Source organism: Podarcis tiliguerta, assembly GCF_965153285.1.
Source record: "Podarcis tiliguerta genome assembly, chromosome: 2".
NCBI classification, from domain to species: Eukaryota; Metazoa; Chordata; class Lepidosauria; order Squamata; family Lacertidae; genus Podarcis; species Podarcis tiliguerta.
Window position 1 is genome coordinate 27,089,270 of NC_139535.1, and position 21,820 is coordinate 27,111,089.

General features: G+C 43.9%; 1 protein-coding gene across 1 annotated transcript in view; it reads left to right on the forward strand.

Moving 5' to 3' along the window:
* Positions 1–454: 454 nt before the first annotated feature.
* Positions 455–21,820, forward strand: part of TAFA1 (TAFA chemokine like family member 1) — a 330,269-nt gene continuing 308,903 nt past the window's right edge. Inside the window, exons 1-2 of the mRNA XM_083426872.1 lie at positions 455–1,352; positions 3,907–4,027. Of these exons, the coding sequence (XP_083282998.1) occupies positions 3,916–4,027 (112 nt within the window). The 5' untranslated portion in view covers positions 455–1,352; positions 3,907–3,915. The remainder of the gene's footprint in view (positions 1,353–3,906; positions 4,028–21,820) is intronic.

A 21,820-nucleotide genomic window follows, 5' to 3' on the forward strand; every position in this document is an offset into this window, starting at 1 on the left:
TGGGGATTCATCCTGGCCCTGTGAGCTACCACTGCCTTTTCCTTGCAGAGGTTGTAACCTTGTTAGTCTGTCGCAGGAAATAAGAGCCTTGCCTCCTTTATAAAAGCCTTAACAGGTTTCTAGCCCTCATGGACTAGACTAGAGTCTCCTTCATCTTCATCCGATGCTGGTACAATCTATCCACCACAGGCAGGTTCCAGCACTCTCAAAAATATGCTTTTATGCCACAGCAAAACCCGTATATCTTTTAAGATCCGCCAAAAAAGAAAAAGGTTTGTTCGTGCAGTTTTCCAGAAGACGGTCAGCATTGCTAAGCGAAAATTCTGAGCCTTTCCTGCAATACCGACAAAGGCTCCGTATCTATATGAATGACACCCCCGCATCTGATGACTATTTTGGGTACCCGCCTTTGCTTAAAGAAGAAGAAGAAAAGTTGTCTTCCCACATAGGTGCTTCCCTGCCCAATCTCGAGCGGATTCAAAACTCCTCCCTTCTCTTTGGTGGCGGTGGAGCAGGAGCAGGAGGAGGAGGAGGAAGAGGAGAGACTTGCAGAGATTAGGGTGGCAGCCAGACTTAGGGACCCTCCCGGTGTTTCCAAACACCTTCCTTCCGCAGGCGTTCCAGGAGGAGGGCTGGGCTGGGCTGGCAGGTGAGTCAGCCGGAGGCTCCCGTCTGCCAGAAGAGGGGCCGTGTCCCTTTAAAGACATGTGATACTTTCCCCCCAGCCGGGGATGCATTGAAATAGACTCTTCGGTACTTACACCGCGCTGTATAGGCGATCTGCGCTTTTCCTACGTACATCTGCTCTTACTCCGCTCTGAGTGCATTGGAGAGAGAGAGAGATACATATATATAGGAAAGGGGAGAGAGGGTGGGGGTAAAAAAAGGAGAGAGAGGGGGTGGGCTGGTGTGTCATTAAACATCCACCGATCCTCTTCTCTAAGTGCCCTGGAAGCCTGCGAATTATCTCAAGATCACTTGAAAGGTCTCATCGAGCAGAAGGTGTCGCTCCGAGATGATTTAAAGGTGAAAATGACAGGCTTTCCACCTCTCAAAGCTTGGCTACTTTTCTGACAGCCTGGGAGATAGAGAGAGAGAGAGAGAGACAGGGAGAGAGCGAGAGAGCCTAGATGTCTTCCTTACTCTTGGAATAGGATTGCCAACGAGGACACAGAGACACAAACCAACCCCCGGTTTCGTTTTCGTGCGTCCTCAAGAAAGGCTGCTGTCGAAGATTGCCGGGCGAAACTGCACGATCCCGTGTTGTGGTGCAGATGGATTTTTTGGGGGAGAGTGTCCAGTCTTTCCAATGAACGCGAACCGGGCACTGTGCTTTGGGTTGGAATCCTCAGGTAAGGACGGAGCTGCTCGGAGGAGTTCTCGGGATCCTCCCGCCGAACGAGTGTCAAATAAATATACCTATATGTATCAGTAATAATAATAATAAAAATTGTTGTTATTGTTATTCGGATGAGAGAGAGAGAGAGAGAGAGAGAGAGAGAGAGGGTCAGATCATCAAACCCAGGGAAGAAAGGTTAGCAAAGGGAAATGTTGGCTCTGGAGAAAAGTTCATAGCAATAATGTTGTTTGAAGATGGATGGTGAACGCTGGGGGGGGGGGGTGAAAAGTCCTCACTCTAGAAATGCTGCCTGAAAAGAGAGAGAATGCGAAGAGATCAGCAGGAGAAGTTTTTTTCCCTGTCTTTTCCCCGCTGTTTAAAAGACTACTCTGCTTGGAAGATCAGCTCCAGTGGAGAGGGAAGCCTCTTTTCCCCTTTAAATGTATTTGCTGATTGCATCAGATACACACACACACCATTCATATATATATATATATATATATATATATATATATATATATATATATCCCAAGCGAAAAGAGGGAGGGGCATCCATCTCTTTGAAACCCACCCAGAAGTGCATTTGTGAGGGGCTTGGAAGGGATGGGCTGGCTGTGTGTGGTGCTTTTGTTGCTGAGGTTTAAGGAAATAAAAAGGGGGGGGTAGGTAAGCCAAAAGTAAACAGCAGGGAGAAGGAAACAACTAATTATATATATGTGCTGGGTGAGTACATCAGAAACACAGAGCAGAGAGTAAAAGGGCATCCCGCTGGTGAAAATTATGTTTTGCAATTTGGTTGTTAATTATGCTTCTCCTTTGGAGCTGGAAACTTGTGTTTGATCCATTCAGCTTCCTCCCTCCCCATTTCCCCCCTCAAAAAGAGCCTCTTACAAAGAACATGCCTAAAAATTCAAAAAAAAAAAAAAAAAAAAAAAGAACAATGATGTCCATGTCTCGCACTTGACACTTGTACTCCGTGACTGATCTGCCACTGGCAGTGATTTCAATTGTTAACCAACCGTGAGGATAGATCACTTCTGGGTTGTTTTTTTAATACTTGTAAGCCCAACCTTCAAACGTGTGTGTGTGTGTGTGTGTGTGTATGAGTTGTTCTGCATGAGAGATAAAAGAGGTTTATTTGAGCTTGAATGTCTTTTCTCCCTTCCTCTGGGGGGGGGGGGAGAGATGTTCATCTGATTGGATTATTAGATAGAAAATGCCATCTTGTCATTGGCTGACTAAGGAGCATGCCTGAAGTTTGATTAATTTGGCAATGTGGAATGCAGCAGAAGGTGTTGTTAAAAGAACTGGATGGAGCGCAGCATAGCCAAGCCTTGGAAATCTGGCGATCCTTGAAGGCTTAGAGGAGAGGCTGTTAAACTTGTAAAGTTTACAAGGTGTCTTTCTGTGTGTGTGTGGAAATGCCCAGTGCCAGAGAGGTATCAAGTGATGGCGTATGTCGCCCTAGCAGAGAGAGATCTCTTGCTTTGGTAATGAGGATTCCTTTCTATTTTCGATACAAATTGATTTCTGAATAGATCAGTCCTCCGCCCTTCCTCCATTACTCAGGAAATTCAGTCTAGTCCTACAAGTTTTCTTTTGACGAGACACAAAAGAAAAGGAAGCCGTGTGTGTATGGACGGATAGAACAGAGTTCTGAGAAACAATTACTTTGCTTAGCAGACAACACTGCAATTAAAAATTAATGGCCTTAGAAGTTAAAAACGATGCAGCCCCTGCCGGAGAGAGATTAGACTTGCCAGATTGTCAAGGCAGAGCTTGCTTGAAATGTGTCTTGGCACTGGATGTCAAGTTACTATTTACAACGTGCTTTATGAAGTTCTGAGAGGGCTCATCTATATTAATCTCTCTGTGATTGCACAGGCACCTTAATGCTGTGAGATTTGGCAGTAGCATGTTCCAGCTACAACGCCCAGTTTTCCTGGTCCATTTCCATTGACTAGGGAGGCGTGAATGGCACCCTGCGATGGCACCCACTACGTCCCACGTTGTTGCTATTTTGCAGGATGAATTCACTCTCGAAAATCTTGTATGCCCAAGCGATTTGCTTGCATGCTTTGCGCGCCCATATCACGAAACAGAGTTACTCATTGGAGATATACTTGCCTAGAGTGTTTCTGATCACACCTTGAAAGTGCAATTAAAGTATGAAATGGAGCGTGGATTTCTTAGCTCCTGCCTTAAGACTGTCCCATGGAAGTGACACGTCCGTCGTGACACGAGCTTTGGTAGGCTTAGACCTCCTCCATCAGCTGCACCTTGGTTTCCTGTTAACCTTGGGCTTCTTTTAGCACTGCTTTCATTTATGCCCCTGAATTATTAAAAGTTAATCTCGAAGCAGGCAGCTTCCTTGCATTCCTTTGGACGCACTCCTTTGTCACATGACAACTGGCAGTCTGGAGGAAGGGGGGGGGAATTGAGGTGGGGAAACATCCCCCCCCTCTACCTTCCTTCCAACATGGTCCAGATGCACATAGCATCCGAATGGAAGCAGAATGTGGATTCACTTGCAGTGGGTGCTAATTGTTGTCTACTATTTCCTTTAGAGAACGGCCATGGTCTCTGCAATGTCCTGGGTCCTGTATTTGTGGATAAGTGCCTGTGCCATGCTGCTCTGTCAGGGCTCACTTCACCACACCTTCCAGCAGCATCCTCTGCACAGACCAGGTAGGACCAGTTACAAAGATGCTCCTCTGTGCAGCCTCATGTATGAGCCTATACTGTATATTGATGCAATGGGGATTAACCTGTTCCACCCCTGACATTCTACGAGCTGCTTCCTTGCATGACAATGAAATCAACCAAATATTTGCTCTCCTGCCGTGGAAAATCACAACCTATTTTTTTGGGGGGGAGGGGTGTGTGTTTCTGTCAGTTTCCTCAAATTGGCATGGGAAAGCTCTTTGGATTATACTGTAGATTCTTTTTACACTGTGTGGTAAGAGAATAAGATTTCTTTCTCCTGTGGAGAAATCATGCAGTTATATAACTTTGAGCACTTTTATTTCCTGTACATTTGCGAATTGAGGCACAAGTCTCCCCTCCCTGCAAGAAAAAGAAAAGACAGGGGGCCCAATGTTTGCATTCAGATGAGAAAAAGGACAGATAATCACATGCCTATTTTAGTAACTTATTTTCTCTTACATTTGTGGATGGAGACAAAAAACTCAAAACACCCACCTACCAATAACTATGCATTATCCTTTACTGCCACATGCAGGGTGAATTCTAGAATGTGGGGAGACCTGCTTGGCAATGTCGCAGCACAATCTCAGCCCTTTTACTCAGAAGTATGTCCCCCTGTATTCGGCGATGCTTATGCCCTGGTAAACGTGCTTAGGATTGCAACCTAAGCCATGCCTCCAGGAAGCCCCTTCATTCAAGCCTTATGTAACCACTTATTGTTCCTGGGATGGTTATGCCAAGTGTCAACGATGCTGCGACATGGCCTGCATTTTTGTCGAACGCTGCTATTTGCGATCGTGGTGAACGTATGATAAGGAGAACGGTATTTCTGGTGGTAAAGCATGTCATGTTTCCAAGGATGCTCCATGGCTGAAAGGTGCAAAAAAAGAGGATTTTGGTGTCGGTAATAGAAATTGATTAAGGTAAGATTGCATCTAAGGCATTGGGTTGCATTGACATTCCTCAGATGGAAATCAACAATGTAATATTTCAAAGCTGACCATTCATTTGGAACTTGCTTCATGGGCTTACTGTCCAGGAAATGACCCATGTGCATACCATGCAATATGAGAAAGCTGATGAACTGGCCACTGCTCATAGGATGTGGTGAGCTTCCCACCCCCCTTTTCTCTCTCTTAGAGTTTCAAAAGTGAAATGTGTGTAGTGATGATGGGTAATCATGCTCTGCAGATTTTGAGAATATCACTTTTGGCTCCAATAGATGTCAACGTCTTTATTCAATCTGATGTGGGTGAGGAAAAGCGTCCTTCAGACCTGGAAGTAATAGCTTAAGAATCTTAGAATCGAAAGGGAAGGTTTGCCCAAAAGGATTGCGGTGAAATTGCTCATTGATAGCTTCCTCTAGATACAGCCCTTGAATCAGAGTTGCACAGGAGCACAGTTCTACTCTTATGTCTTATATACCCCATGCCATTCTGTGTGTTGTGGAGCTCCTATACATTTTGCTCTAGGGTGCGCAATCAATTGCTTCACTAACTGTCGTTGTAATTGATCGGAGGCAGGTAGGACAACCGGTATGCATGTCTTTCTCTCAGAGCCATCAAGAGAAGGAAACAAAGCACCCACTGAAAGGTGGCAGCTATCTGCTACCAATGGCAGCACAATGGACAAACAAGCCACTGTATGTATAAATAGTCAAAGGGAAAATGCAATCTCATTTTTGCACAATCAGTTGAAACAAGTGACATGATGAGAGAAAAAGAAAGGAAAGAGGGATAGACCTTCCGGTGGCTGGCAGCATTTGCCTAAGCTTGAAAAATCACCTCCTTTATGAAGCTAGAAGAGCACGGCATGGGGTGCATACAAAGTATTGGGGGAAATGGGAAATATGACATATCTTTCGCAGGGGCTGTGATACAGAGTGAAGGCTTTACAGCTGCCTCATCACCTGCTTAGGAACAGCAGAGCTTTCCCTCTTGCGAGACTTTCTGAGGCAGGCAGCCTGCACCCTACATGAGTAAGATTGATGGTCTTCTGAGCCCAGGCAGCCAATTTCAGTCTCTCAAGAAATAAGCCACTACGTTGACAGATGAGTGGAATTTGATGGAAATGCTCACCATTGATTCAGGTTGTTCCATGTCTGGATAGGAGAAGATACACTGAGAGTCCTTTAGGAAGACAGAGTTAGAGGTTCTTACGAGATTTCTTTTGTCACAATACAGAAATTCTATCTATCTATCTATATCTATCTATCTAATCTGTGAATTTGTCATCTTATTTGAGAATGCAAGTGGTGGTGGTGGTTGGGGAGTGTTGCACAACATGAAGAAAAAGGAAATGGAAATGTGTTAATGATGAAAATGAGCAGAGTTTTTAATATATTCAGCTGCAGTCCTCAAGCGATTGCTATTTTTCATATTTATATTATTAGGAATGCATCATTTACTTTGAGTTAGCCACTTTGAGTTAGCCACTGTTTAAGGAAGATTAAAACACTGCATCAAGAAGGGGGGGGGAAGAGTGAATAAAAACTGGAGAAGATGAATCGATGCATAATTTTCTAATTTCATACTGTTGTACTAGAAGGCCTTTTCTATTTTTAATAAGGTGAAAACACACACAACTGTAATTAATTGTCTAGCATACCTCCACCCCAACTATCACAATCTCCCAGCACTTTATGGCGGCTCAGTCCATAATTCTTGGTGGGGGTCTTTAATTTGTAAGAGGCCTTCCAAATAATTTTTAAAAGCTTGACAAGAGCGCGGGGAAATTAAGGAAGACAAGTCTCACTATGTCTTCCACCTCCTTGACTTGATAAATGGAAGATCTCCTTTAAAGACCACAGTGTGCAGCATTTTAAATATCACATGATTTAGTGGACTTAATCTATTGCTCTTGAATTTGGCTTTAAATAGAGCTGCATAGAGAAACCATTTCTGCATGTGGATGGCTAGGTTGGTGATTTTAAAACTAAGAACAGGGGAAATATGGTGAGTTTAAATGTTTTTTTGCTAGGTTTAAAAGTACAAAGACATCTGGCCCTTATCCGGGGAATCCCAGGATGCCACTGACTGATGCCCTCCCAATGCTGTTATGGTGTCACACATATTTCTCTACAGCCATGACTGTCATGTGGAGTGTGATTTGATTTCCTTAACTATTGCCTTGTTTTGTGCTTGCATTAGTTTCTTCACCTTGATTGCTGCCCCTGCCTTGAAGCTATAAAAGCAAATGATTATGGGTTGTATCCAACCATGTTGTCCCATCCAGCCACTTCCCTCTCCAGCAGAACTTCCCTCTCCTGCCACCACATGCATATGTTCAGGTAACTCCCCCCAACACTTGGGAGGAGATCTGGGGGTTGCATGGGGAGATGAGGAGGGACGGGAAGTTCTTTTGCATAAGCTGAAGTCCTTGCACCAATGGGACACTTTGTTGGATGCAACTCAAAACTTTTTTGGGGTGGTGCGGGGAGAGAGTATGGCAGCACAGGTGTTAACTGCCCCAGGACTGCACCACTGTAAGGCATTTCTGACATGAATCATATGCTCTAGAACAGCAATGTCCAACCGGTCGGCCACGATCGACAGGTAGATTGTCGGGGTGCTCCTGGTTGATCGCAGAAGATAAAAAAGGGATCGGCTGGTTTCCTATGAGCAAGCATGCTGCACTGTGCCCCTGGTGCTGTGCTCCATCGCTGGCACCATCACTGCTTAGAAAGGTTGAATTCCCTGCATCGGCGTCAGAGTGTGGGAAGGATAGAGGGCAGCAGAATTTTGTGCTAGTGATTTTATGCAATCTTCACCCCAAAAAGCTTAATAACTCTTGTCACCCCCCTAAAAGAAGCTCAACAACTGGTGCCAACCCTTCCTAAAAGAAAGCTCAACAATGCTGGCCATTGATTCCCCAAAAAGCTCAAGAACTCTGGCCTCCCCCCCCAAAAAACCCTCAGCATCTCTGGTCTCACCCCCTAATGAAAGCTCAACAACAATGACAATGGGTAGATCACTGCCAGTTTTATTATACTCAGAGTAGATAGCAGTCTCTAGAGAGTTGGATGTGCCTGCTGTAGAAGTTCCCAGATTAGAATGTTACTAGTGATCTGAAAAGGGCCCCAAACAAATATGAATAAAAATCACGTGAACTGAGTTTTCTTGGGCATTCTTTGTCCAGGTGTCTATAGCATTTTCCTCTTTCTTTTCCTCTCCTGCACACCTGTGCCACTTCAGCATGGCATGGAGATGGAACACATCGTAAAGGTCAATTTGGAAGGTGGTGCCTTGTGATGTTTGATGCATTGTGATGTTCAAGCAGTTGTTGTCGCATCATTTAAGAGCCCAGGAAGGGTTAGAAAGTGAGTCTTTACAAGCTTGATGTAAACAATCCTAACAAGAACCATGAGACATCCAGCATAGGCATCAATCTTACTATAAAATAGGTGTGTTTGATGAATTGAGTCTTTGTCATTTCTGAAATGAAGTGCCCCGATCCAAACCTCCCAAACTGATGCGAGGATTAGAATGTAGATCTCAATCAGGTTTTGCACTTTGAATGTTGTGGTGCACTTATCAGTTACACACCGACACACACACACACACACACACACTATAATGTATCCAGAAATGTAGGTTCTCAAGAGAAAATACGTTTTGAGAGAAACCACACATTTAACTCTATAATGAAATGTGAGTTGTCAAGTGAAAATGGCGTATTTATGCAGAAATGAGAAGAAATGGATTTAGGAGTGAACCCATTCGAAAGTAAGATAGGCTGGAAATAGGCTGAGTCACCTGTAGGCTGTAGAGTGATAAACTTGGTGTGGTGATGGGGGGGGGGGTTATTTCTTTGGTTGCTACTACATTATGTATTTTTGTGTTTTTATATTGTAAACCACCCTGTGATCCTTGGATGAAGGTTGGCAAAGAAATTTAATAAATAATAACAAGCAACATGAATAGAGCATACTCTAAAATCCCAACGCACAAGGTGAAACCTCCTGGTGCAATTGTGGGAATTCTCCACTTCACATACAGAATGTTCTCCTGGCCAAATAAGAGGCTGAAGATGGTTTGTGGAACTGATTTGGACTGTGTGAATTAGCTCTTACAATTAAGTGCAACATATTTACATTTTTGTATTGTTTATGTATTGCATTTTAGTCACACATCGGAGTATTTGCAATTCAGGTTTCAACCCAATCCCTTCCAGTGGCCTCTATTTACCAGAACCGATCTGGATATTCTGATGCCTGGTAAATCATTTCTCCATGTCTGTCTTGGGTTCCTCATAGATTCATTTCACAAATAGTTCATCTGAACTGCTAGAGAGGCTCTGCAGGTTTCAACCAACTCCTCCAGAGCCCTAGAAGTGAGTGGGTTGGATCCTTGAGAACACAAAGTTGCAAAACTGCAACAGACCCAGAGTCATTGTATTTTTAAAGTGTGAAATCATCATGGCCATACAAAGGCTTTCTAATACAGGGGGAAAAGGTGTGTGTGGAAAACGAGAATGATTCTGCTGAAGACATGTGCAATGCTACACAGCAAGCATGTAAAGCTTCAAGTAGAAAGGCAAATCTTCAAGGAGTGACAACTACCAAGGGATGTTAGAAATAAAAGGGCAAGGAACATGAAGGGGAATGTGAGCCTGCTACTCACTAAAAATGAATAAACTAGGACAAATGACTTTAATTTCTTCACTTCAGTCCCAAATAGAGTAACAAGACGTTTCACAAACAGTTTTGAAGTATCACAAGGATCACATCTCAGAATCCAAATTTACCTTTAAACCTGACTATAGCTCCAAATTGTTCACCTGGGATGTCAAAAATACTGGTGTCCTGGCAGTGGGTACCAGGAGCAGAACTAAATCAGAGGCAGACCCTTAACAGTTATTTTGTGGTGGGGGGAGCGAGATTGTGTGTATTGTGGATGGGGCAGCAATACATTAAGTTTGCATCATAAAATCTTAATGCAGACCTACCTAATTCATGTTTCCCGAACTGCTACATAAACCAGTATGCGGCTATCCTTTGAAATCCACATTTCTCTGAATTTTGTGTACAAAGAAGCATGTCTTATGGGGAAAATGACATTCAAAAACGCATTATATCAGGGGAAACAACTTTCTACACTGCATGTATTGGTAAAATCATGCACAAAAAATTGCAGATTAGGAGAAATTCCCCTCAAAGCGTGTACAAGTTTCCATGCCGACTTAAAAAACACACACACACACAAAATCACAAACTCTTGCAGAAATTGGGGGGGGGGGATTATGATGGCAAAGTGAGAAAGCAAAAGTAACCAAAACTGATGGATTTGTATGTCTCTAGTTTACATGACATATCATCGAATTCACTCAGTGTGTGGTAAAGGCCACTTCCTTAGATGGCTTGAAAAAAAGGAGATTGGAATATTCAACAAATAGTTATCACATTGGCTGGAGGCGACTTTCAGCTTTGGAACCAGCATACCTCTGAATGCTAGCTGCTGGGAGAGCAGACAAGATGTCCCTTTGAGCATCCTTCAGACATCTGGTTGGCTCCTGTTGGACGCAATGTAATGGTCTAGATGGATCTTTGATCTGTTCCAGCTAAGTCTGGAGCCAAAACAAAATTGAGCAGGCCAAAATTGAATCGAAGGCTGAATCTGGTGACACCAGCAATCTTGGCCAGCTGCTGTGCTTGAAGTGGCTTATCAGGGTCCATCAACACCCTATAGGTGCTGATGCCTCTTGGGCTCTTCCTCCCCATTTTCCTGGTCACGGGCTTATGTGACAGCATAACACAAAGCCATAGTTTAATAAGCTTAATAAACCATGGTTTAATAAAGGTAAAAGATAAAGGGACCCCTGACCATTAGGCCCAGTCGTGACCAACTCTGGGGTTGCGGCGCTCATCTTGCTTTACTGGTTGAGGGAGCCGGTGTACAGTTTCCGGGTCATGTAGCCAGCATGACTAAGCCACTTTTGGCAAACCAGAGCAGCGCACGGAAACGCCGTTTACCTTCCCGCCGGAGTGGTACCTATTTATCTACTTGCACTTTGACGTGCTTTCGAACTGCTAGGTTGGCAGGAGCAGGGACCGAACAACGGGAGCTCACCCCACCGCGGGGATTCGAACCGCTGACCTTCTGATCGGCAAGTCCTAGGCTCTGTGGTTTAGCCCACAGCGCCACCTGCATCCTATACCGTGCACTAAAAGGGATCACTGGGTGTATTTCCTCTCAAGACACGTATAACTTCTTCCTTTTAGTTACCAGGATGGTTTGATCTTTTCTCCTCCTTCAGTTTTAGTGTTATGGTTTTTGTTGCCCCCCCTCTCCCATTTTTAATGTTTCCCTTTCCAGCCTGTCATGAAACCGAGATTCGCTAAGAGCAAGGTTTCTGCCTTCTTCTGGGATTTCACATCTTCCCCTAACTTCAAATGCTATAAACAGAGTCATTCTCTGGAGCCAAACTTAGTTTAGCATTAAAACAGTGCCGGAGACTCCTTAATGTGCTTTGGGCAGAGAGCTGCCACACACTTGGGCTGCAGTGTACATCGGATCTACTTTTTTTGAGTTTTGTCCAGAGGGACCTTGGGGAGGAATGCGAGTAAAATAGTAAACAAAGTGGCAGCAGAGCATGGAGTACATTTTTGTGGCCTATAAACTGAGGGGGAAATGAAAAGGGTTATTGGGACACAGCTCTGGAATATCCTTTCCAAGACTGAAATAAAGAGTTGTCTTCAACGTAGCATGAAAGTGAACATCCCATCAGTGCAAGAATGGAACATTCTCCCACTCTCCTCTACCTGTGCATACCTGGTATCTGTTCTGGGTTCTCTCCAACCCTCTAGAGCAGTTTGGGGGATGTTGTGGTGGGGAGAAGAGGAGAGAAATCCCATTGCACTAGCACTAATCCTTGTACTCAAGCAAGAATTCAGTTGAATACCATCCATGGTGTCCTAATGGGCTAGCTATCTTCTGCATAAGGAAATGGGCTCTTCATTCCGTACAGGAGAACATTGGGTGTGTAGAAAACCAGCCATTGCCCCAGATTCTCTTCCCAATGTTTCACCAGCTCAGCCTTTGCCAGCTTAGTGGGCACCAGATGTTGGACGGCAGCTCCCCTCATCCCTAGCCAGCATGCACACTGATGGAGACTGTAGTGCAGCAACATCTGGAGAACACCAGGCTGGTGAAGGCTGCCTGCATTCCATCTTGCTTCTCTCCCCCTGCCATTTGCCGGACAATGGCTCCACAGCTGCAGGGAACTCCCCCTCCATTCTCCTTTCTGCAGAATCACTGAGTAGAGAAGGACATCTCATCTGGATGTGCAGCTGGGCTCCTAAACTAGTCAAATGTGGGGGTTTCTCCATATTTCTCAACAATGTTAGACTATAGTTAACTTAGGGTTAGGTCCAATGGACAGCAGTCAAACAGGCAACCTTGGAGTCATCAGCACCATGCTCTAACCAGTCAGGCATGCTTTCTTATACTGAATTCCTATACTAAAGACTTAAATTCAGATGTAATTATCCCAATCTGATGTTTTATTAGACCAGGAATGAGCCGCACATCAGTGCAGTTCCTTCCTTCCTTCCTTCCTTCCTTCCTTCCTTCCTTCCTTCCTTCCTTCATTCCCCTCACACATCCAGTTTCAGTAACTATTTCCTAGTTTCCTGTGCCATCTTCTGGGAAACTATGGTTTGAGAGCTCCCTGCAAATCAGATGCAGGTCCAGGATCAGGATTCTGGTATCTGAACTCAGACTTTCATGATACCTCTTGTTGTAACCCGGCTAAACTCTGGCCTTACAGGTCACTCTGCTACTCAGTATGAGGGACAGATCAAGTCAATGAGACGGCGAGATTCTGAACCTTGTGGCTCTCAATATCTCCTTGGTGGCCTTGACTACCGATGAAGTCAAGAAATAGCTTCCAGAAATTTACAGAGACATCAAAGGGTGATGTACTTTATCAGAATTCGCAGAAGTAAATGCATGGAGATGCTAACATTTTTAAAAGCAGTTTGTTACTCGTTGTAAAACAATGTAGAATTTACCATTTCTTCAGTACCCCTCCAAAAAGGGTATGCTGCACCCACAAATATCCCACAATAGTAAGAATACCTAAAATAATAGATAAATAGATCATTGTATTCCTTCTGCACACTGTTCATGCTTAAAGATGTAAATAAAGTCTCCTCACTGAATTTTGTTGTTGCTGTTGATTTAAGGAGGGGTTTGCACCTTAAGTCTATCTATCTATGTATCTCTATCTATCTATCATCTATCATCTATCATCTGTCATCTATCAATCATCTGTCATCTATCTATCTATCATCTATCTATATATCATCTATATATCATCTATCTATCATCTATCTATCTATCTATCTATCTATCTATCTATCTATCTATCATCTATCTATCATCTATCTATCTATCTATCATCTATCTATCATCTATCTATCTATCTATCTATCTATCTATCATCTATCATCTATCTATATCTATCTATCTGTCTATCATCTATCTATCATCTATCATCTATCTATCTATCTATCTATCATCTATCATCATCTATCATCTATCTATCTCTATCATCTATCTATCATCTATCTAGCTATCTAGCTATCTAGATATCTTCTATCATCATCTACCTACCTACCTACTTACCTACCTACCTACCTACCTATCATTTATCACAATTATATTCTACCTTTTCTCCAAGGAGCTCAAGGTCTCCCCCTACAAAAAAAGTCTTTGGTCTTTGGGGGGGGGGGGATTTTTACAGCATTTTCTTAGAAAATTGCGCTAGTTACCATATGCCTGGGTTTTTCTGGGCGTTTTGCAGATTTGGCCAAATCCGCCCAGATACTATTTTCACAGTCCAATTCCCAGACGTGTCTTGGAAAACCTGGGCGTATGGCAGCCCTAGGGTAGTTCTCTCCCTGCCAATTTGATCCTGAGAACAATGCTATGAGGTAGGCTAGGCAGAGAGACTCTGATTGGCTCAAGGTCACCCAGGGAGTTTCATGCCTGAGCAGGAATTTGAACCTTGGCCTCCCGGATCCTAGAGTACAGCTTTCCAAACATTACTGTGTCAGCTGCAGTATGTAGGTTTGTTGTGCGAACACTCCCCATGCTCCTCCTAGGGCTGGAAAGAGGTTAGTTGAACTTCCAGCTTGCTAGTACAGTGGTACCTCTGGTTACGAACTTAATTCGTTCTGGAGGTCCATTTTTAACCTGAAACTGTTCTTAGAAGCGTGCTTTCGCTAATGAGGCCTCCTGCTGCCACTGCGCCACTGGCACACGATTTCCATTCTCATCCTGGGGCAAAAGTTCTCAACTTGAGGTAACTCTTCCAGGTTAGTGGAGTTTGTAACTTGAAGCGTTTGTAACCTGAGGTGTTTGTAACTCGAGGTACCACTGTATAGCTGAATTACTGTGTTGCGAAATGATGCATGTCTAAAAAGTGTGTCACCAACCTGAAAAGTTTGGAAAGCTCTGTCCTAGAGCAACAATCCAACCACTATGCCACACTGCCTTTTTTCTTATCCATTCCCCCTTTCGCCACCATTACGTCTTTGGTTACCCCCCACCCCCAGCATGGAGAAACCCATCTTGCTCTTATTTCTCACTCAACCTGATTTGGCTGCAAAGCCACCATAATTCAGCTTTTGAGTTTGCTATTACAACACACAATTAATATGTATTAAACTATCCTCGCAGTTTTGATGCAGCTGACTGTGAGTGAGGCCCGAGCATCTTGATCTATCTAGATGGTGGCAGCTCTTTCAAAACATGTGCAAAAGTCTTCCCATTTCTGACTTCAATGACTTCTTTGGATTCAGTGTTTGTCTCATGTATCTTGAGTCTAAATTTGAGCAAGGGAAAAGATCTTTAGACCCTCTTTTGAAGTTACTGCGGATTAAATGAGATCAGCATCTTTCCCCTGCAGTCTCTAAAATATTTCTGACATCCTGTTATATTTGCAGAAAGGAAGCATACTGTTGAATAAAAGCGAGAAAGCCAAGTAATCTTATTTATGTGTAACTACATTGATTGACCATGGAATGACTCTGGCAGATTTTAGCCAAGGATTATATCTATGGCTACAGGGGGCAGGGGAGAGAATCCTATTATCACGTCTTAAATAGCAGCAACATTATTTGCCTGAAGAGACTGGGGTCACAAAACATTCAAATGTGAGGAACTCTAGATCTGAGTTGCTAGGTTGTATGGATCACCGTCCTAAAACACTAAACCCCTCTGCCCTACTACCCATTTAGGATATAATCCTGACCTCCTCCCTATCCCCACTGCTAAGTTTGACTTATTTACTTATGTCTTGTCTATACACCACCTCCTCCTTCAAGGAGCTCAATGTGGTATAAATGGTTCCCCCCTCCCCGTTTTACTCTCACACCAACCCTATGAGGTAGGTTAGGCTGAGTGAAAGTGAAAGTGACTGGCCCAAGGTCGCCATGGTTGAGTGGGGATTCAAAGCCTGGTTTCTCAGGTCACTATAACCATTACCCTTTCTGCCAGTGTATGTTCTGCTGGGTTGCCAGATCATGTAATTAAGCTGAACTGACTTAGGATCCAGCCTAAGCCCCCTTCCCTTACCTCTCCTGCTCCCACCAATCCCCTGGACTGCCCATTTTTCAGGGTTTATGCAGGCATAAGATCTTCTGGCCCCAGCTTAGGCAGCTTAGCACTAGTTGAGCTGAGATGAGGTTATGACAGTGTAGCCTACGTTGTGCCAGGAATCAGTTGTCTGAGCTAGAGATCTTCTGGATCCTCACATGCTCACTCCAGCAGATCTTGGATTGGGGTTGAACCCTGCAAACCCAACTTCTCCTTAATCTGCCTGTCTTTCTTCCTGTACATATGGCTAGGAAATGGAAAGGGTGGAATGCTACACCTCAAGAAAAAGAGGGGAGATTTCCTGTTCATTTACTGTGCCAGGGAATAGTGCAGAAGCAGTGATGGCAGATATATCCCTTCTGAGTGAGACATCTTGTGCATCAATGCATACATAGACATGCCAGCAGGCATATCCTTTCCAGAAGACAATCAGGCAGGGCAAAGCAGTCTGGATGGTTGCAGTGTTTGTATATGAAAAATGCTTGCAGCTTCTGTAGAGATTGGGAGCAAACTTGCTTGGGATATGCTGTCACATAGTCCACTGTGCATTCCGTCTGATTTATTTTTAGCCTCGCCTCTCCTTTAGGATCCCTTGACTCTTTGAAAATTGTAAAAACAAAATCAACACGGAGGTTTTGCCCTAATGCCTCGCCCTGCCTTAGTTGTCTCCCTGACTGTCAAAATCGAGATTGCAACCTGCCTGGGGCAGTAACCTGTCACAGATACTGAACCCAACACCCTGTGTGTCCGGAATTTCTAGGAGGAACCAGCGCACAGTGCTAGAGCAACAGTTTGCATGAAGAAGCTGCCAGGTTCAGCTCACTCCATTTCCACGGAGCAGGTGGAATGGGAAAGACCTCTGCCTGATTTTTTTTCTAGACATCTGAAGACAGCCCTGTTTTGGGAAGCTTTTAATGTTTGATGTTGTTGTTTTCCTGTATTTCTGTTGGAAGCTTCCCAGAGTGGCTGGAGCAGCCAGTCAAATGGGTAGGGTGTAGGAAATATGTTGTTGTTGTTGTTGTTACAGCATGGCCATCCAGAGTTGTTGATACTGAGTTAGATAGATGGGCAGAGCAACCCAAACTGAAGGAAGTCACTGTAATTAAATTATTCTGGTGTAACTTAGGTAAAGGTGAAGGGACCCCTGACCATTAAGTCCAGTCGTGACCGACTCTGGGGTTGCAGCACTCATCTTGCTTTATTGGCCGAGGGAGCCGGCGTACAGCTTCTGGGTCTTGTGGCCAGCATAACTAAGCCGCTTCTGGCGAACCAGAGCAGCGCACGGAAACACCGTTTACCTTCCCGCCGGAGCGGTACCTATTTATCTACTTGCACTTTGACGTGCTTTCGAACTGCTAGGTTGGCAGGAACAGGGACCGAGCAATGGGAGCTCACCCCGTCGCGGGGATTCGAACAGCCGACCTTCTGATCGGCAAGTCCTAGGCTCTGTGGTTTAACCCACAGTGCCACCCGCGTCCTTTACCCATATTCTAAACTCCAGTTAGGATTGTGGCTATTGCTGGCCTGAGCCTGGCAGAGGGAAAACTGGCATTTAAAACAGTGTCAATGGTGATGCTCTGTTTCCGCAGCAATGCTTCTGAATACCAGTTGCTGGAAACTGCAGGAAGGGAGATTGCTCTTGTGCTCAGGTCCTGCTTACAGGCTTCCCACAGGCATCTGGTTGGTCACTGGGAGAACCGGAGGCTGGGCTAGATGGGCCAGCAGGCTGTTCTTATACTTGCCTTTACACCAATGTAACTTCCACTGCATTGCTAGGTCATGTGACTGAGCAGAATGAAGTTCGGTATACAGTCTCCCACTGCCCTGTCCTAGCTCGACCATTCCCCCAGAATGCCCTTTTTTGGGACATGTCTGGGACGGAGAAGTTCTGCCAGGATAGACCTTATGCACTTATTCCAAACCCTACTCAGCCTGGTGGGATTTGAGTTGGATCGCTCCCAAAAAGTCTGGCAAACAGTTCCTGTTGTTCCTACAGTTTTCCTATACTTTCCTGTGTTCCTACATTTTATGTTTTAATCTATTTTATGTATAGATTAAGCAGTATATAACCTTAGCTACAACAATCAATCAAAAATTGATTGTGATTTGAAAGGACTGGAAATTGTGATCTTTGCTACCAGAGCTCTTTGGCTCTATACCCATTGGAACTTTGTTCCTTTTTTAGAAAATAAAAAGCTCTTGTTCTGATATCTGACGGAGATTCCAAAATTTGCAGATTAATCAAACATTAGGGGGGTCGATCAGATTTGGATGAATCCCAGCTCCCAAGGTGTAACAGGGGTCCCATGGAGGGACTTTTGGCTTGTCAGACACGGAGCAAGAGCTGTGCAAAGTGACACAAGTTGAAGTGGATACCCATGAAACACTTTGTGGTGTCTTTGCAACCTAGATATAAAATAATACTTCAAAAAAAGTATCTGCCACAAGGTCAAGGTAGGATGATGGAGGAAGGAAGGAAGAAGACCAAAGTAGGAATTTGGCTGAGAGACAGCTCTATCCTGACTCATAGGTCAAGGTTAGAATCAGAAGGCATGATTTTACCCAGAAAGCAAATCCCTTTTAGTTATTTCCACTAAAAATCAATTCTTAAGGTGCCTAGCACAAAAACCCCTGGACTTTTTTGCCTGCATTTTGGCAGATTTCTTTGGCAGTAGTATCGATCTCATATAATCAATTTTCAGACCAATGTCCTATAAAACATATGGGGAGATTAAGTGACTCCTTTTTAAATCCACCCTTGGGGGAAAATCACTGTAGTGAACCCTTCTGAAATTTGGCATGAGTCTTACCTTCAGAAAGAGTGGGGTTGCCTGCAAATTTCATCAAATCACACACCAAAATTAAATTTTTATTGGCGTTTCTATTTTTTAACAAAACAAACTTTTCAATGCTCCTGCAACTGCCTGCAATTTGGCAAGCTTTATCCATTCTGGAGGGAGACTGGTATGCCTGCAAAAAACAGTTGTTTCCATTTTTAAAAATCCAATAGTAAATGGAAGGGGATAAAGCCTAGAATGTGTTTCAGTTTGAGGAAGGTGTTGTCTGAAGCCCCAGATCAGAGTCCAGACTGACTATTGTGGCTGGTTCATAATCTTTTTAGATGTGACATATTATTATGCATATATTAGGATATTTTATAGCTCATGTTTTGTCTTACCAGAACAGCACTTAAGATGGTTAACAACGTTCAAAGAAAAATAAAACAGTAATTATTTTATCATGTGAGCTGTGGCCACAGAAAGATCCATTGACACTGGGATACAAGAAGGGCCTCTTCATCATATCATTGGGTATAGGCTGGATCATAAGGGAGGATGCAGTAGTTTAGGTACCCTGGAGCTAAGCCATTTGGGACTTGGTAGCTAATAAGCAGCACTTTAAAATGTACCTGCAAGCATATTGATAACTAATGTTTCTGACTTGGAGAGTGTGTTAAGGAATCTGCAGAAAGCACCTCTATTTTCAAGGAAAATCCCTAGGTTTTAATTTCAGTATTAGCCCAAGTCAGACTTTGGAATCATTTTCATCAAACCACTTCAAGTTTCTACAGTGGTTTTGCATGAGCTTTTGGAGGTGGGTAGAGGGATGTGGTTTGTCTTCGTGGTGTGTTGGAAATCGCCCTCTCTTGGGTTAAAAGCCATCACGTTCTCCAAGAAGCTGCCGAAACAAATACCATTTTCAACTTATTCCCCCCCTTTTTATTTCATGGTTCCCTCACCCTCTCTCCTCACCCAACCCCATCTCTGCCTGCCCTCCTCTGCTTTCTCTTTCTAGTTAGCAGGCAGAGAAATCAGTTATGGATCAAATGAAGCCATTTGTCATGGATTAAGGCATGTGAATGCCTTGATGACAGCAGGAGACAAAAGTTATGTAAGGCGCTGGATGCTAATTTTGAAATTAACAAAAACAAATTAATGAACTTCAGCATGTCTTGCGGGGGTGGGTGGGAGAGATTTCTTCCCAACAATTTGATTATTATTTTTTGGCACTACGAAAACCCTGTATTTAGTATAAAGGGCTCCTTTATTTTAAGAAAAGAGAAAAGACCCTTGCAAGCTGTATCATAATGAAGAATGACCTCTGCTTAGAGGGAAATTGTGTTTGTGTCACCATCAGACACCCCCTTAAGTGGTGGCCATTAGGGAATGTAGAATAATTCCCTAGGTGTCTCCCCCTCCCCACCTTACACATTAATAAAAAACAGTGGGCTTGTTCTCAGCTCTATTTGTGTTCCCTGCACCAGGGCTTGAGACTTAGTGACTGTAGCCACCTTGCTTATTAGACCCCTATTAGCAGGTTCTCTGGAACAATGAAAGAGCTACTTAATATACTATCTTACCAGGTGAGTCTCATGCTGCCATTCAGAAGCTTTTCTAGGAATGGAAGGCCACAAGCAGCTGTGTTTTGGGGGAGATTTTTAAGAGCCAAAGCTACATATACAGTGGTACCTTGGGTTAAGTACTTAATTCATTCCAGAGGTCTGTTCTTAACCTGAAACTCTTCTTAACCTGAAGCACCACTTTAGCTAATGGGGCCTCCTGCTGCCGCCGTGCCACCGGAGCATGATTTCTGTTCTCATCCTGAAGCAAAGTTCTTAACCCGTGGTCTATTTCTGGGTTAGCGGAGTCTGTAACCTGAAGCGTATGTAACCCAAGGTACCACTGTATTCTAAAAGGACACAAACATACTGAGCTTAGATTAATGGCCCAGCATATCATGTATAGTCTCACAAACCATAACCAGGCGGAAGCATAAGAAAAGCCACAGAGAAGCGATCCGGTTCCCTATTAATTGCTCCATCTCAACAAGTTTCATTTGTTACATTCTAAGGGGGGAGGAAATGGGTTACCATTGCCTTTGAATTCAGTGTCCAAAGTTTAAACTGAAGGGTCTGGCCTGCAAACACATGGCTACCTTCTTATATTTTGGCAGAAATGTTTGTGCTGTTAGTGTTGTCGTCATTCCCCCAGCCCCCAATGTTTTGCGGTGGGCAGGTAAAAAGCAATTGAATGTGAAAAAATGAGCTCAGTATGAGAACTTTGAAGAAATGTTCAGGTGGGAGTGTGGGGAGGAAATTGCTTTAACTCCTGTGAGGTGGCTAAGTGGTGTCTTTTTGCCTTTTAAGCACTGGCATTTGCTTTGTACACAGCAGCTGCAAGCCAGTTTCTCTGTCCCTCTGCTTCCTAGAAGGCCCACTTAGCAAAGTAATCTCAAAAGGGCTTTCTAGGAAGTGCGGCGGATGAAGGAAGCTGCCTGTTGCTTTTCACTGTTTTCCTCCAGAACCATAGAGTGTAGCATTGGGGGACCTCGGGATTCTGGGTGTAATTAGGCTCACAAGGCCTCCCCATGTGGCCTGTGGGGCTCTTTTAGCCAAGCTACACCCACCTCATGACTGATGGCATGTGCAGGTGTGAGGCAGGTAGAGGTGCATCTCCCTACTGAAAGTGGGGTTTGCAGGCACCTTACAGACTTGTTCGCTCCCTACAGCTCATTGCTTTTTCAAGTGCTGGTGATCAGCTGATTGTCAGGGCTTGCAACACCTCTGCAAGCACCAACGATCACCCTTCAGTTTGGTGAAACGGTATGTGCTTATGTGTGTGTCTGAGAGAGAGAATTTTGTCCAGTACTGGTAACTGGCATCCTTCCTCAGTGCTGAGTATTTCAAAAGGGCTCAGCTGCCACCTACTCCTCTCCCCTCAAAATTCCTATTACAGAGCACTTTCCCATTGTGTAGGGTCTATCTAAATGTTGCAATTGAGTGGCACCATCTTTGGATAAATGGAATTTGAACCCCATTTGAGAATTTTTACTATACACAAAAGCAATTATCCTTCCGTCATTATTGGATTAACCTTTGCAATTATCTCGTTGTGCTTGAATAAGAATGCTTTGCTGATGTGTTTTACCTTTCAGCTTTCCCTTGGCTTTGATCCTGCTGGGAGACTATAATGGTGTAAGTGCAACAGTATTACTAACCACAGAATGAGGATTGTTTTGCACAGGGGCAATTCGGGGCTTCACCTTTTCCCCAGGGTTAAATGCAATGAGGTGGATTAAGAAGCCAAGTTCTCTTTAGTATATATTTTTAAACTTACCAAACTCTCTAGACAGTGGATTGCTGCAGCCCTACAAAATCTTTGGCCTGATTAATCTT